This window comes from Neopsephotus bourkii, unplaced genomic scaffold (assembly GCF_033783945.1).
Source record: "Neopsephotus bourkii isolate Nb327-2 ecotype Australia unplaced genomic scaffold, CSIRO-AGI_Nbou_v1 NB_463, whole genome shotgun sequence".
In the NCBI taxonomy this organism is placed as follows: Eukaryota; Metazoa; Chordata; class Aves; order Psittaciformes; family Psittacidae; genus Neopsephotus; species Neopsephotus bourkii.
Window position 1 is genome coordinate 2,475,026 of NW_026900965.1, and position 16,573 is coordinate 2,491,598.

General features: G+C 58.0%; 1 protein-coding gene across 1 annotated transcript; it reads left to right on the plus strand.

Annotated features, from left to right (window-relative positions):
* The first annotated feature begins 4,465 nt into the window (after positions 1-4,465).
* LOC133210545 (uncharacterized) lies at positions 4,466-8,781 on the plus strand. Its single transcript, XM_061350017.1, has 12 exons — positions 4,466-4,951; positions 5,265-5,323; positions 5,528-5,682; positions 6,067-6,170; positions 6,302-6,360; positions 6,606-6,742; positions 6,830-6,954; positions 7,395-7,453; positions 7,680-7,834; positions 8,089-8,209; positions 8,333-8,441; positions 8,577-8,781. The coding sequence occupies exons 1-12, from the start codon at positions 4,466-4,468 to the stop codon at positions 8,619-8,621; spliced, it is 1,614 nt and encodes a 537-aa protein (XP_061206001.1). The 3' UTR covers positions 8,622-8,781.
* Positions 8,782-16,573: the final 7,792 nt, after the last annotated feature.

Below are 16,573 nucleotides of genomic sequence, written 5' to 3' on the forward strand. Positions count from 1 at the left end.
CTATTTGGGATGGGGAGGTGAAGACCCTGCCCTCCCTAAGCACGCTTTCCTCCCCCAGGTAGTCCTGGCATGGAGGTTCTGATGGCAAAGTGATAGCCATGGCTAGCACAAAGAACAAGGAGGCACGAAGGAATGTGCCAATGGCAAGAGCCGAGCCGCCTGTGATACGGATGCTGAGGATGGGGACAGGTCCTCCCGGGATGCTGATGCCTGGAACAGGGATGCTCCGGGGTGATGCGCTACCTGGCGTGGTACCCACAGGGATGTGCTCAAGCCCCTCACGGCAGCTGGAGCTGCATTTCTTTCCATGCCTCATCTTATAGAGCATCTCCCACCTCCATCCATGGCTGCAGCTGGAGAACCAGGAGGGAATGGTTGGAGTTCCAATGGAGCGGCTCCAAGAGGAGCATGGCGGTGCAGGGATGATTTACCACATCCCCTCCTCTCTGCTCTGACTCGCCTCTGCTGCTTTATACCCCCCATTCCCAATAAAGAAACCTTCCTCCTGGCTTTGAATCTTTCCAGGGCTCTGGAGGTTTAACCCATCTCGACTGCTCAAGGGAACCGCGACGTCGGGAGTCCCAGGACTGATTTTCTTCTTGTTTTAAATGAAGACATTTTTTAACTGTTATGAATTTACCTTTATAAGGAGCTGCTGCCTTCGGGTTACGTGGGGTTTGTATAAAAATAGAGTAATTTATACTTGTGGTTTATTTGAACTCGTCATTTCTCCTGTTCGCTGCGCTGGACCAGCGGGAGCTTGTTGGGGCCAAGGGTTTTGATCCCAATCGGAGCTTAAGATAGCTGCAAGAAGGCTTTAAAGGCAGCTAAAGAAGCTCAGCTCGCTGCGCCACGCACATCCCAGCTGTCCCAATGGAGAACGTGGGGCAACCTGGATGGAGATGTGGTGATGCCGGAGGGGCAGGAGAGGGGAGCGATGCAGCGAGACCCTGGGAGCAGAGGTGCATTCATCCCTGCATGGGTTGATGGAAAGCTGATGGGGATCCCAGGGGGAATCCTGCCAGCCTGCACCCCCCTTGTCCGGTCTGCAGCATCAGGACACAGCAGAGGCCTTACAAACCCAACACTGGGGTGTTCTTCCGGCTGACTCTGGGCGCGGAGGAGCACAGCAAGGATTTATTGTTCCTTTGTATTTCACTACAGGATGTATTTATTTTAAAACAACTAAAAATAAGGAAAAAAAAACCCACCAGGGACTCTTGTTTTGATCCGTGTGTTTCTGGTTTTCCATTGGGATGTGCTGGCCATGGATGGGATAGGGAGGAGGGATGCAGCTCTCCCTTGCCATCCACACGTGTGCATAGCACTGTAAAGCAGTGCTTGTTGATAATACTGTATCTTGTGTACATGTGTATATAGATATATATGAGAGGCTCCAGGGAAGAAAGTTCCTTCACTTTATTTAATGTTTTATAAGAACATGGATCCTAAGAGGTGCCTTGCCTCAATAAAAGGGTTTGGTTCATTCCAAACACCGTGCTTCAGCCTCTAATTGCCAGCATGGGCACCACGGGACCTTTCCAGGGACAAGGGGGGTCCCAAATCAGCACCCAGCATCACCCAGCATCACCCAGCTGCCTTGCACAGACCAAGCCACAGGTTTGGGTCCCCCCTGCAATGCACTTGCCAGCTTCTCCCTGCAGGAAGCCATGAGTGATGTGCCCATCTCTCCATCCACTGGTCCAGCGTGTGGCCTGCTGGGGGTGCCCCATGGGTGAGCACATCCCAGCACCCCTCAAGGCAACGTCCTGAGCCCCCCAGATGGAAGCTGGGCAGGAGGGTGCTGGTGGAGGTGCCTGCATCAGAGGCTGCTCAGGAGAGCTGTGGGTGCAGCAGGGATGGCAGCGGTCCCTAGGGTCCCTATCCCTTATGAACCTCTATGAGGAGCATGAAATCTGCCTGGTCCTGAGAACCGGGCACCCCGAGCCGTGTTTCCAGCCCGGATCACTCCAGAATAGGGGATTACAGGAAACATCCCCAGGCTGGTGCTTGGGAAACAAAGTGCCAAGGGCTCAATGAGGAGCACAGGGAAGCTGGGACCCTTCCAGAGGGAAAGAGCTTCACCTGGGGCTCTGCAAATGAGCTTGGGTGTGAATTGGGAGCAGCTGGAATGGAGCCACCATCAGGCCTTGGCAATGGGATAAAAGCACAGGGCTGGGCTGGGAGCTTGGTGCTCTCTTCCCCTTGGGTGCTGCCAGGTAATGGGTGCTGCTGGGCTGGAGCAGCCTGTGGGCTTTGGTGAGGTTATCAGGGATGTGTGGGGCAGGGAATGGGGTAACGGCTGAGCCCAAGGCTGGTTAAAGGAGCCTTCCTGGGTGATGCTGAGCCCTAGCACAAAGCCTCCTGAGCTGCTCAGTGCTGATGGGGACCAGGGAGGTGTTCGATGAGGGGCATCGTGTCCCTGGCTCTGGTGTGGGGGATGCTTTGGGTGTGGGATTGTCACTGGTGGGGGGGCAGTGGGGAGGGACCCAGCTTAAAGCCCCTCCTGTGTCTCTCCACAGCTGGGCTCCCCCCATGGCCTCTCCTGAGCCGAGCAGAGGGGTAGGACCCCCAGGCCCCATGGACACTGGTGCCCTGCAGCCACAACCCATGCCCTGTGCTGAGAGGGAAGGGGCCGGGGCTCCTGCTGCCTGTGGGCTGTGGTGCAAAGCCTTGCTGGTGCTGGGGGTCTGCCTGTCTGCCACTGCCCTCCCCTATGGCCTGGGGGCTCTGGCTGCCCTGCCGGGCTCCCTAGCACTGTCCCATGCTTGGCCTGACTCGCCAGGCTCCCAGAGAGAGACCAGGGCTGATCTGATGGCAACACATGGGGGTCTGCGTGAGGAGCCAGCGATGCAGCAGCATGGGAGGGTGCTGATGGGTTCAGTGGGCACCCCGGGGGTCAAAGGAGATGTGAGCCATGGGGTGGATGCTGAGGGATGGAGCGTGACCCATGGGGTGGATGCTGAGGGATGGAGCGTGACCCATGGGGTGGATGCTGAGGGATGGAGCGTGACCCATGGGGTGGATGCCGAGGGAAGGAGCGTGACCCATGGGGTGGGTACTGAGGGATGGAGTGTGACCCATGGGGTGGATGCTGAGGGATGGAGTGTGACCCATGGGGTGGATGCTGAGGGATGGAGTGTGACCCATGGGGTGGATGCTGAGGGATGGAGCGTGACCCATGGGGTGGATGCTGAGGGATGGAGCGTGACCCATGGGGTGGATGCTGAGGGATGGAGTGTGACCCATGGGGTGGATGCTGAGGGATGGAGCGTGACCCATGGGGTGGATGCTGAGGGATGGTGTACCAGATGCTGAGGGATGGAGTGTGACCCATGGGGTGGATGCTGAGGGATGGAGCGTGACCCATGGGGTGGATGCTGAGGGATGGAGTGTGACCCATGGGGTGGATGCTGAGGGATGGAGCCAGGGGTCGCAGACTGCTCACACCTCACTGCTGGGGCAGCCTGAGTGCAGGGACCAGGAAGGGCTCACGTTGGGCACAGCAGTGGCTGTGACACCATCCCCTGCGCAGTGGCTGGGTACGGGGGTGCCTGGTACCTCTGCTCAGCTCCTCCAGCCCCTGGGTGAGCCCGGCCCTGGCTCCTGGCGTGGCTCAGCACCAGGCTCACAGGATGCAGTGACCTCAGCCCCTGTGCCCCACGGAGCACATCTGAGCCTGGCTGTGAGCTCTGAGCCTGCTGCTGGGGTCACAGCCAGCACCCGGGCTCCCAGCAGCGCAACTGCACCCAATGGAGCTTCTGTTGCTGGAGCCCCAGCGGGGAGCTGCAATGGGCAGAAGGCAGAGGCGAGCCCAAGCCCTGAGCTTGGTGTGGGCGAGGACCCCACGGCTGCTCCTCCGCTGCCCCCGCTGCCCTCAGCTCCGCCGACAGGAGGGGTGTCCATCTCCAGCATCACTCATCCCGGCACTGAGTGGGTCCCCTGGGACACGCAGCCTGCGGGCACCTTCCTGCATGGAGCAGCTGCTCTGCCGCTGGACGCCTCAGCCAAGGCCACAGGAAAGGGGTCTGTGTCTGTGGGCACGGTCCTGGCGTCCCTTCCCAGTGCCGCACCGCCTCATGGGGTCACCCCCCCGCAAGTGCTGGCTCCTTCCCTTCCTACAGCGGAGCCTGCGGGACCTGCTGTCACCTCGGGGGAAGCAAGTGACCCATCTACGCCCATGGCACCCACCACAGCCCACCCCTCCCCAGCTCGGACCAGGGCTCCCAGTGCTGTGGGTCTCTCCGTGACTGGGGTGAGCGCAGCAGCAGCCCCTGATGCCACCGCAGAGCCTGAAGTGACCGAAGCCCCCCCCAAGGATGGAGCTGCTGTGGTGACCCCCCCCTCCCCACGAGCTGCAGCATCACCTGCCCAGGGGCCAACTCTGCATCCCGATCCCTTCCTCACAGCATCTGCGGATGGACCCTCTGCAGGGCAGCACCATGAGGCCACGACGGGGGCAGCGATGAGTGCTCTGCATGGAGCAGTGGCAGGAGCTGGGCACAGCGAGCCCAGCACAGCATCAGTGGGATCTGGTGCTGCCCCAGCAGGGCCTTCAGAGCCCCCCAGTGTCAGCCCGGGCTCCAAGCTGCCCGCTCTGGAGCATGGCTCTGATGCTGCGCACCCTGCTGGCATCACCTTCACATCCCCATCCCACCCGCTGGCTTCCACCAGAGCTGTGCATGCGGTCAGCTCCCAGCCTGTGCCCTGTGATGCTCAGCCCGTGTCCAGGCGCTCCGTCACCTCCCAGCAATCCTCCACAGGCACAGAGCATCTCCCTGCACATGAGCTGATACCCACGGGCAAACCCGGCTCCCTGGCTCCATCCCACCCCTCTGCTGCTCATGTGCTGCCCTTGCAGTTCCGGCTTTTGGGCATTACTTACACGGAGGCTCTGAGCACCAGGGCTTCAGAGAGCTACAGGCGGCTGGAGGAGGAAGTGATGCTGATGGTGAGTGCAGGAGTCGGCTGGTGGGGGTGCTGGTGCTTTGGGGTGCAGCGGAGGAGCCGGAGGGCTCTCTTCATGGTGGAGACAAGCAAATCCCACTGCTGGAGCTGGATGGGGCTCCTGGTTTGAGGTGGGACTTGGGCAGCCATCGGGGCTGTTTGTACACTGGTGGTGCTGTCTCTTGGCTGCTGTCTCTGTGCTGATGGAGCCCTGGCTGTGCCAGCTCAGCCAGGAACGCCCCCAGAGACCTGGAATACCCCTTCCCATGGGGCAGCTTGTAGAAGCTGCCCAGTTAACACGTGCTCCTCTCTTCCAGCTAAACCAGACCCTGTCCATCTATGAGACCTTCCTGCGGGCAACAGTCCTAGGCTTTATGTGAGTGGCAATGGGGAGAGGGGTGGCTTTAACTGGAGGGAAGGGTTTGCACAGCGAAATGCTCTTGTGAGGGGCTGCACTCCCTCTACAGGGGCATCATCCCAAGGGATCCCTGCCTGCAGGTGGTGGAAGCTCCACCCGAGTGCTGGCGTTGGGTGGGTGTCAGTGTGGGGATGGGGGGCTCACGGTCCCCTCTCCCTGCAGGAACGGCTCGGTGGTGGTGCGAGCGCAGGCTCTGTTCCGGGGGGATGCTCCTGCTCCCAGCAGCTCCCACCTCATCCGCACCATGGTCACGGAGGCGAGCAGAGGAAGGAGCTCCTTCAGCTGGCAGCTGGAGCCGTGGTCGGTCCAGTCCGGTGGTAAGCAATGGAGACCTCCCCAGAGCAGAGCTGCTGCTCTCAGCATCTTCCCTGTACCTCTGTCAAAGCCAGAACCTGCCCACTCCGCACTTAAGTGAAGCCTGAACATCCCAACCCATGCAGAGCCCTGTAGTGTTAAGGCTGCTGGAGGCAACATCTGCAGCAGTTGGACCTGTGGGGTGCAGTGTTCCTGCTAAACCCTGTGCCTTCCCCTCCTCAACCTGCTTCTCCTGTCCTGTCCTGCCAAGCCCTTCCCACCACTAAAGCCACTCCTCCTCATCCTGCTGTGCTGGGCTCTGTATTCAGTGCAGAGGATGCTCAAGACTGATAGGCCCAAGGATGGTGAAGGAGCAGGGATGAGTGTAACTGTCTGAACGCTTGTAGGGTTCAGCCTGCAGAACCTGGCCCCGGAGAAGCTGTCCATCTCCTTCACTGTCCTCCAGCCTGGCAGCAGCAGGACAGACCCCCTGGGGGGGCTGATCAGCAAGGTATGGTGAGCCTTGGGGGCTCTTCCCAATGATGATGCTGGGAGGATGGGCCCAGGCTGGCTGCTGCCTGCACCATGGGACAGCGCATCCTAAGGAAGGGGCAGGATGCGAGTTGTTTTCCCTTCATCCAGGTGACCGAGTCTCTTGGTGCCCTTCACCGTGTGAGGAACTTCACCATCACCCAGCTCAGGTATGGGGCACAACTGCCCAAAGCTCTTCCACTGCCCGTTGTGCTCTCTGTGGCATTGGCCATGCTGCAAGGGTGGGAAGGATGAGCTCTGCTGCACTAGGGAGCTCGGGAGGGTGATGTGGGGCTGGCAGCAATACCCTGGGCCTCGTCCTTGGGCTGAGCAATGAAAGCCCAGCGCCAGCCAAGGGTGTGCTTGGGGAGCCTGTTCCACCTCCCTGCCTTGCTTCAAGCCTTTCCTCCCCTAGAACCCACAGTGGGGACCTGGAGCTCACCGGAGACGTTTACCTTGACACCATCGCCCATGCGGATGTTCCGGAGGCTCTGCGAGCCCTGACAGCTCTGAGAGCCTGCTCTGTGGACCTGACCTCGCTCTCGCTGCAGGGTGAGCACAGTCCCTGTGTGCTGGTGGGGCTCGGGGCCAGGGTTCTGCTCACCCATCACCCTGCCTTACCCTGCCTTGCCTCCCCAGGAGCCAGGCTGCACCTCCAGCTGTACCCGCTCGCCCTCCTCATCACCAACAGGCGCTTCAGTGAGCACCTCCTGGACCCACGCTCTGCAGAGCACCGGGACCTCAGCAGGGGCATTGGGGATGCGGTAGGAACGGCTGGAGGGGGCGGAGGACCAGGGCCCTTCAGGGTGCTGGGGACCACGGGAGGAGGAGGAGGGGCTGCTTTGGGGCTGTCTGAACCAGACCCCATCTCCAGTGCTGTGCAGATGTCTGCTGGAGGCGGGCACTGGGGCTTCATTTGACAGGGTGCTGATGACACCTCTGATGGTGGTTCAAGGCACCACAGTACATGTGGAGGTGCTGCAGGTGCCCTGTGCTCCTGCTGGGGTGACTGACCCAGCCCCATCATCAGTCACAGAATCCCATTGGAAGGGGATCATCTGGTCTGATCTAAGCAAAGCATGACCCAGACCAGATGTCCCAGTGCTGGGAGTCCTCCCCTTCCCTGGGGAGGTGGAAGCAGGGATTTGACTGGGGGAAACCTTCCAGAGGCTGCTGTGGAGCTGAGCCCAAACCTCTCTTCCAGGTGGCGAAAGCCCTGAGGGACCACAGGAGCTTCCTGCAAGTGCTGATAAGAGCATTCCTGTGAGTGGGAGCAGAGGCTCTGCTGGGGAGGGCTCCCCATAGACATCAACAGCCAGGTCATGGCTCTTGGCACGAGGGCCTGCAGCAGGCACCCTCAGGGGTGTCCCTGCCACCCCAAAGAGCAGATCCAGACCCATTGCCTCCCTGAGCAGCACTGGTGTGTGGTGTCGGGGGGGGTCATGATGGGACTGGTGGCTGCTGGAGCTCTTCCTACCTCCCCCTACAGGCCAGGCTCCTTGATCTGCCATGGGGACTTGGTCTTCCTGCACCCAGCTCCAAGCAGCCTGGAAGTGTTGGAGGCGCTCGTGCTTTCGGTTGGGTCAAACAAGGCTTTGGCTGGTTCGGACTTCCAGGTGGATCCGTACTCCCTTGCTGTAGGAGGTAAGCATCCCTTTGGGCAGGGGTGGAGAAGCCTGTGGCTCCATGCGGGGTGAGCAGCTTAGATGGATAACCAGCTAGATCCAGGTCCATTCTGGCAGCAGCCATGCCCTCATCCCTGTCTCCGATGCTCCATGTGCTGCAGGCTGGCAGAGGACAGGAGGGAAGGGTCACCTCCTGCAGGGATGTTATTGCCCTGTGTCCTGTGCTAACCTGGTATCCCACCCACTGATCCAACCCCTTGTGCTCTGCTCCAGAGGACAGCCTGGAGCCTCCCCTGCCCGAGCCGGGCTTCCCAGAGTATGGTGTGGCCATCGTGGTGGTGTGTGGCCTCGTTATCATCACTGTTCCTGTCGTCTTGCTGCTGGTAAGGGCCCTGTCTGTGCTGTGGGGGGGCAGGATGAACCGGGGTGAAACAGCGCTGGTCTCTGAGCAGAGGGACCATTGAGGATCAAGGTGGCTGCAGCCCCTGTGCTCTCCTCCCTAGTGCTTGAGGACCAGGAGGCTGAGGTGGTGGCATGTGGCACCCCTCTGGGACAGAAGAGACCCTGGAGCAGGGGTCCAGACCCTGGAAATGGATAACCAAGGCTTCTGGGCATCCTCTGAGCAGGTGAGTGTCTTTCTAGGCCCTTGAATCGAGCTCCTGTGGTGCAGGTCCCTTATGTACCTGAGGGCTTGAGGCAGCCCTGTGGGGATGGAGACCTCCCTGCCCTTGGTGGCACAGCTTCTCCCTCTCTCCCCACAGGGTGCTGGGGATGCTCAGCCACGTTGGCAAAGCTCCCCTGCCTGAGGAGAGGAAACGCAGCTGATGGGGGAGCCTGAGGAGCAGCTATGGGGGGAGAGATGCCAAGAAGCCGTCCCTGCTCCCTGGGGGATGCAGGCTCAGGGGATAGAGGAAGAAAACTGTATGTTGGACTTTATTAAACTGTTTATAAGATGCCAAAGGCAGTGGTGTAGGGCTCTGCTTCTGGGCTAGGTTTGCTGCAGCCTCTGCCTCACCAGGCCCTAGTGATGTGGGTTAAAGGGGTGAGGAAATGCTTCCCTCGTGGGGCTGGGGTGAGGGAATTGGGTCCTGGGTGCTGCCCGTCAATGCAGCAGGCTCAGCACCCATGGCTGGGGGATGTCAGTAACGCCAAGGAGAAGCATTAGGGTTTTTGCTATCCAAAAGCATGCTTTTCCTATGCTCTGGAGGCACGAAGCAGCTCTACAGACAGATCTCTATTCCAGCTCCAGGGTCAGTGCTGCAGCTCTGCCCCACAAGCTTTAATGCCAGCCCCACTCTCAGTGTTTCAGTTCCTGCTCTGCCCCAAGGCACTTCCAGCCCTAAAGGGCTTATTTCAGCCTCAGCACTGGGAAATCCCAGCTCAGCCCTACAGGGTTTTACTGCAGCTCAATCCTGCAAGCTTTACGGCCGGCTCCAGTTCTGCATGGTCTTGGCTCCAGACCCACAGTTGGTGTCCAAGCTTCAGCTCAGCCCCATCCTCAACTCATTTCAGCTCATTCCCACAAGCTTTATTTTCCAGCTCCTTGGAGATTCACTCCAGTTTGGCTCTGCCTTATCCCAGCTGCAGCCAAGATCCCAGTCCCAGCAGATCCCAGCAGAAGGGAAGATCCCAGCCCTCAGTGATTTCACCTCATTCCCACAATCTCTATTCTCCAGCCCCAGCGCTTTCATTCCTCAGCCCTGGCTCTGTGGAGGTTCAGCTCTGGCTCCAGAGGCTGTATTCCACCACAGCTTCAGGAGATCCCAGCCCAACCCAGTGTCTCTAGTTCAGCTCAGTCCTATGGGATTTATCCAGATCCAGCCCCACACTCAGTGTTTCAGCTCATTCCCACAAGCCGTACTTTCCAACTCCAGGAGATTCATTCCAACCCAGCTCTATCTTACCCCTGCTCCAGCTGAGATCCCATCTCCAGTCCCAGCCCCAGACAAGACCACAGCCCTCAGTGATTTCAGCTCATTCCCCCAAGCTTTATTTTCCAGCTCCAGGAGATTCATTCCAATCTAGCTCTGCCTTATCCCAGCTCCAGTCTGCAGCCAAGATCCCTGTCCCAGCCAAGATCCCTGTCCCAGCCAAGATCCCTGTCCCAGCCAAGATCCCTGTCCCAGCCAAGATCCCTGTCCCAGCCATTTCACCTCATTCCCACAAGCTTTATTTGATAGCGGAATAGACCCCACAACTTGGTTAAAGCTGTAAAGTAGGTATGCTTTATTCAGCTGAAGGCGCACGGGGGATTGCTCCTCCAAAAGTGCCTCAGTGCCGTTTTCCTTTTACATTTATCCTGTAAAGTCATACATAGGTATTAGGCTGCACAATACGCCTATACATATTCATATTCTATCCCCGCTTCGTATTAAAATGAGCTAAAAGGCTCTCCACGCATGCGCAGCGCCTCCTGGTGGTCTTGGGCAGGGGTCTTCAGATGAAGTAAGTAGTCTTCCTCTTGTGGGTAGGGGTCTTCAAGATGAAGTAAAGGAGTCTGCCTCAGGCTTGAACTTTTTACCTCTGGTCCTCACGCCTGCTCTTTAGGAGCTGGATGGGTCTGGTCCATGTCTAGCTGGTTTAACGGGCTATTCCCTTCGCTAGGAAGCCTTATCTTAGTGCTGTCTGATAAGGCAACTGCTGGGCTTGTGAAGCCAGCCATGATTTAAGCAGTACTCCTTGTACAACCCCCATTCTCCTCACTAGGAGGTTTTGTTCTGGTATTTGTCTGATAAGACATCTGCTGAGCTCGTTAAAACAGCTATGACTTAAGCAGTACCCCCCTGTACATTTTGACAACCCCCCTGTACATTTTGTCTAACCCCCTTGTACACAATAGGCCACATCAGTTTCATTATTCTCCAGCCCCAGTGCTTTCATTCCTGCCCTGCCTCTGTGGAGGCTCAGCTCTGGCTCCAAGGTCTCTAATGCAGCCCAGCTCCAGATCTCAGCCCCAGAGCACTGTCTCTAGTTCAGCTCAGTCCTGTGGGACTTACCTAGGTCCAGCCCCACACTCAGTGTTTCAGCTCATTCCCACAAGCTTTATTTTCCATCTCCAGGAGATCCATTCCAACCCAGCTCTATCTTACCCCAGCTGCAGCCAAGATCCCAGTCCCAGCAGATCCCAGCCCAAGGGAAGATCCCAGCCCTCAGTGACTGCAGCTCATTCCCACAAGCTTTATTCTCCAGCCCCAGCGCTTTCCTTCCATCCCTGGCTCTGTAGAGGCTCAGCTCTGGCTCCAGAGTCTCTATTGCAGCCCAGCTCCAGGTCTCAGCCCCAACCCAGTGTCTCTAGCTCAGCTCAGCCCTATGGGATTTAATCAGATCCAGCCCCACACTCAATGTTTCAGCTCATTCCCACAAGCTTTATTTTCCAGCTCCAGGAGATTCATTCCAGTCCAGCTCTGCCTTATCCCAGCTCTGCCTTATCCCAGCCCTCAGTGATTTCACCTCATTCCCATAAGCTTTATTCTCCAGCCTCAGTGCTTTCCTTCCATCCCTGGCTCTGTGGAGGCTCAGCTCTGGATCCAGAGGCTGTATTCCACCCCAGCTCCAGATCCCAGCCCCAACCCAGTGTCTCTAGCTCAGCTCAGCCTGATGGGATTTATCCAGAGCCAGCCCCACACTCAGTGTTTCAGCTCATTCCCACAAGCCGTACTTTCCAGCTCCAGGAGATTCATTCCAACCCAGCTCTATCTTACCCCTGCTCCAGCTGAGATCCCATCTCCAGTCCCAGCCCCAGACAAGACCACAGCCCTCAGTGATTTCACCTCATTCCCACAAGCTTTATTTTCCAGCTCCAGGAGATTCATTCCTATCTAGCTCTGCCTTACCCCAGCTCCAGTCTGCAGCCAAGATCCCTGTCCCAGCCAAGATCCCTGTCCCAGCCATTTCACCTCATTCCCACAAGCTTCATTCTCCAGCCCCAGTGCTTTCATTCCTGCCCTGCCTCTGTGGAGGTTCGGCTCTGGCTCCAAGGTCTCTATTGCAGCCCAGCTCCAGATCTCAGCCCCAGAGCAGTGTCTCCAGTTCAGCTCAGCCCTATGGGACTTACCTAGGTCCAGCCCCACACTCAGTGTTTCAGCTCATTCCCACAAGCTTTATTTTCCATCTCCAGGAGATCCATTCCAACCCAGCTCTATCTTACCCCAGCTGCAGCCAAGATCCCAGTCCCAGCAGATCCCAGCCCAAGGGAAGATCCCAGCTCTCAGTGATTTCACCTCATTCCCACAAGCTTTATTCTCCAGCTCCAGGCGATTCATTCCAGTCCAGCTCTGCCTTATCCCAGTCTCAGTGATTTCAGCTCATTCCCACAGTCTCTGTTCGCCAGCCCCAGCGCTTTCATTCCTCAGCCCTGGCTCTGTGGAGCCTCAGCTCTGGCTCCAGTCTCTATTGCAGCCCAGCTCCAGATCCCAGCCCCAACCCAGTGTCTGTAGCTCAGCTCAGTCCTATGGGATTTAATCACTCACTGTTTCACCTCATTCCCCCAAGCTTTATTTTCCAGCTCCAGGAGATTCATTCCAGTCCAGCTCTGCCTTATCCCAACTCTTGCCAAGATCCCAGCCCTCAGTGATTTCACCTCATTCCCACAAGCTTTATTCTCCAGCCTCAGTGCTCTCCTTCCATCCCTGGCTCTGTGGAGGCTCAGCTCTGCCTCCAGAGGCTGTATTCCACCCCAGCTCCAGATCCCAGCCCAACCCAGTGTCTCTAGTTCAGCTCAGCCCTATGGGATTTATCCAGATGCAGCCCCACACTCTGTTCCAGCTCATTCCCACAAGCCGTACTTTCCAGCTCCAGGAGATTCATTCCAACCCAGCTCTATCTTACCCCTGCTCCAACTGAGATCCCATCTCTAGTCCCAGCCCCAGACAAGACCACAGCCCTCAGTGATTTCACCTCATTCCCATAAGCTTTATTCTCCAGCCCCAGCGCTTTCCTTCCATCCCTGGCTCTGTAGAGGCTCAGCTCTGGCTCCAGTCTCTATTGCAGCCCAGCTCCAGGTCTCAGCCCCAACCCAGTGTCTCTAGCTCAGCTCAATCCTATGGGATTTAATCAGATCCAGCCCCACACTCAATGTTTCAGCTCATTCCCACAAGCTTTATTTTCCAGCTCCAGGAGATTCATTCCAGTCCAGCTCTGCCTTATCCCAGCTCTGCCTTATCCCAGCCTTCAGTGATTTCACCTCATTCCCACAAGCTTTATTCTCCAGCCTCAGTGCTTTCCTTCCATCCCTGGCTCTGTGGAGGCTCAGCTCTGCCTCCAGAGGCTGTATTCCACCCCAGCTCCAGATCCCAGCCCCAACCCAGTGTCTCTAGTTCAGTTCAGTCTGATGGGATTTATCCAGAGCCAGCCCCACACTCAGTGTTCCAGCTCATTCCCACAAGCCGTACTTTCCAGCTCCAGGAGATCCATTCCAACCCAGCTCTATCTTACCCCTGCTCCAGCTGAGATCCCATCTCCAGTCCCAGCCCCAGACAAGACCACAGCTCTCAGCGATTTCACCTCATTCCCACAAGCTTTATTCTCCAGCCCCAGGGCTCTCCTTCCATCCCTGGCTCTGTGGAGGTTCAGCTCTGGCTCCAGAGGCTGTATTCCACCCCAGCTCCAGATCCCAGCCCCAACCCAGTGTCTCTTGTTCAGCTCAGCCCTATGGGATTTATCCAGATCCAGCCCCACACTCAGTGTTTCAGCTCATTCCCACAAGCCGTACTTTCCAGCTCCAGGAGATTCATTCCAACCCAGCTCTATCTTACCCCTGCTCCAGCTGAGATCCCATCTCCAGTCCCAGCCCCAGACAAGACCACAGCTCTCAGTGATTTCACCTCATTCCCACAAGCTTTATTTTCCAGCTCCAGGAGATTCATTCCAGTCCAGCTCTGCCTTATCCCAGCTCCAGTCTGCAGCCAAGATCCCTGTCCCAGCCCTTTCACCTCATTCCCACAAGCTTTATTCTCCAGCCCCAGTGCTTTCATTCCAGACCCAGCTCTGTGGAGGTTCAGCTCTGGCTCCAAGGTCTCTATTGCAGCCCAGCTCCAGATCTCAGCCCCAAAGCAGTGTCTCTAGTTCAGCTCAGTCCTATGGGACTTACCTAGGTCCAGCCCCACACTCAGTGTTTCAGCTCATTCCCACAAGCTTTATTTTCCATCTCCAGGAGATCCATTCCAGCCCAGCTCTATCTTACCCCAGCTGCAGCCAAGATCCCAGTCCCAGCAGATCCCAGCCCAAGGGAAGATCCCAGCCCTCAGTGACTGCAGCTCATTCCCACAAGCTTTATTCTCCAGCCCCAGCGCTTTCCTTCCATCCCTGGCTCTGTAGAGGCTCAGCTCTGGCTCCAGTCTCTATTGCAGCCCAGCTCCAGGTCTCAGCCCCAACCCAGTGTCTCTAGCTCAGCTCAGCCCTATGGGATTTAATCAGATCCAGCCCCACACTCAATGCTTCAGCTCATTCCCCCAAGCTTTATTTTCCAGCTCCAGGAGATTCATTCCAGTCCAGCTCTGCCTTATCCCAGCTCTGCCTTATCCCAGCCTTCAGTGATTTCACCTCATTCCCATAAGCTTTATTCTCCAGCCTCAGTGCTTTCCTTCCATCCCTGGCTCTGTGGAGGCTCAGCTCTGGCTCCAGAGGCTGTATTCCACCCCAGCTCCAGATCCCAGCCCCAACCCAGTGTCTCTAGTTCAGCTCAGCCCTATGGGATTTATCCAGATGCAGCCCCACACTCAGTGTTTCAGCTCATTCCCACAAGCCGTACTTTCCAGCTCCAGGAGATTCATTCCAACCCAGCTCTATCTTACCCCTGCTCCAGCTGAGATCCCATCTCTAGTCCCAGCGCTAGACAAGACCACAGCTCTCAGTGATTTCAGCTCATTCCCACAAGCTTTATTTTCCAGCTCCAGGAGATTCATTCCAGTCCAGCTCTGCCTTATCCCAACTCTTGCCAAGATCCCAGCCCTCAGTGATTTCAGCTCATTCCCACAAGCTTTATTCTCCAGCCCCAGTGCTCTCCTTCCATCCCTGGCTCTGTACAGGCTCAGCTCTGGCTCCAGAGTCTCTATTGCAGCCCAGCTCCAGGTCTCAGTCCCAACCCAGTGTCTCTAGCTCAGCTCAGCCCTATAGGATTTAATCAGATCCAGCCCCACACTCAATGTTTCAGCTCATTCCCACAAGCTTTATTTTCCAGCTCCAGGAGATTCATTCCAGTCCAGCTCTGCCTTATCCCAGCTCTGCCTTATCCCAGCCTTCAGTGATTTCACCTCATTCCCATAAGCTTTATTCTCCAGCCTCAGTGCTTTCCTTCCATCCCTGGCTCTGTGGAGGCTCAGCTCTGGCTGCAAGGTCTCTAATGTAGCCCGGCTCCAGGAGATCCCAGCCCCAACCCAGTGTCTCTTGTTCAGCTCAGTCCTATGGGTCTTACCTAATTCCAGCCCCACACTCAGTGTTTCAGCTTATTCCCACAAACTGTACTTTCCAACTCCAGATTCATTGCAAACCAGCCCTCTTATCCCACCTCCACCCAAGATCCCAGCCCTCAGTGCTTTCACCTCATTCCCACAAGCTTTATTCTCCAGCTCCAGCACTCTCATTTCAGCACACATCTGGTTCAAGGTCTGTATTTCAGGCCTGCTCCAGGATATCCCAGGCCTCAGTGATTTCAGGTCATTCCCACAAGCTTTATTCCCTACACCATATACAGTGATTGAGCACCGGCTCTGCCTCAGGCGAGCTCCAGCTCCACCGCATCCAATTCCTCCCGAGCCCATATCCCAGCTCCAGTCCCGCGGGTACGCCCGCTACCGCCAGCGCTGGGCCTCGGGCGAGGCCGGAAAACAGCGCCCGGCCGCTACGCCTCAGCTGGCTCTGCTCCACTCGGGCCCGGCCGACCCCCGGCGCCGCGGCCTAGCTCCGAGCTCCTCCCCCAGCACCGCCCTCAGGCCTCGCTCGGGGGCTGACACCGTCTCTCGGCACCGCCAGTCCCGCATCAAGTGCGCCGGCAGCCCCCGACCGACGGGGAGAGTCGGGGATCGGTGACAGCAACCCCCGCCGGAGAGCGGCCTCGTCCCACCTCAGCACGCAAACTTCTCCGTCCACACCGCGTTCACACCACAGCTCAACAACACTATCTTTATTATTGACCTCCCCCACCCCTCCAAGGCCGCGATCCCCCCGAACCGCCATCGCTTCGCACACCACCCGCGGCACTGAGCACCGGCCCGACTACACACAGCGGGCAGAGGCAGGGGTCCCTCCGCCCCACTCCCTGCGCCTCCTCCCGCTCACCGGCACGCCTCGCCCCGCCGCTCCGCCTCCGCTGCTCCGCCCCTCCGTCTCCGAGCCACCGCCCCTCAGCGCTCGCTTTTTATAGCCTCTGGGCGCCCTGTCCAGCCAATCACGCCCCGCCCCTTCCCGCCTCGCCCGTCTTCTCTCCACCCATCAAGCCCCGCCCGTTTCAAACCCTTCCGTTCCCGCTCCTCCCAATCCCGGCCCGCCCTTTCAATCCGGCCACGCCCCCTCTCTGTTTCGCCCAACCCCGGCCCGCCTCTTCAATCCGGCTCGCTCTTCCCTCTGTTTCGCCCAATCCCGGCCCGCCCTTTCAATCCGGCCCCGCCCCCTCTCTGTTTCGCCCAACCCCGGCCCGCCTCTTCAATCCGGCTCGCTCTTCCCTCTGTTTCGCTCAATTCCGCCCCGCCCCTTTCCTCCGGCGCTCCCCGGGTCTGGGGGTTTGAAGCGGCACCCGGAGCGGCCTCTCTGTGGAGCGCCCGGT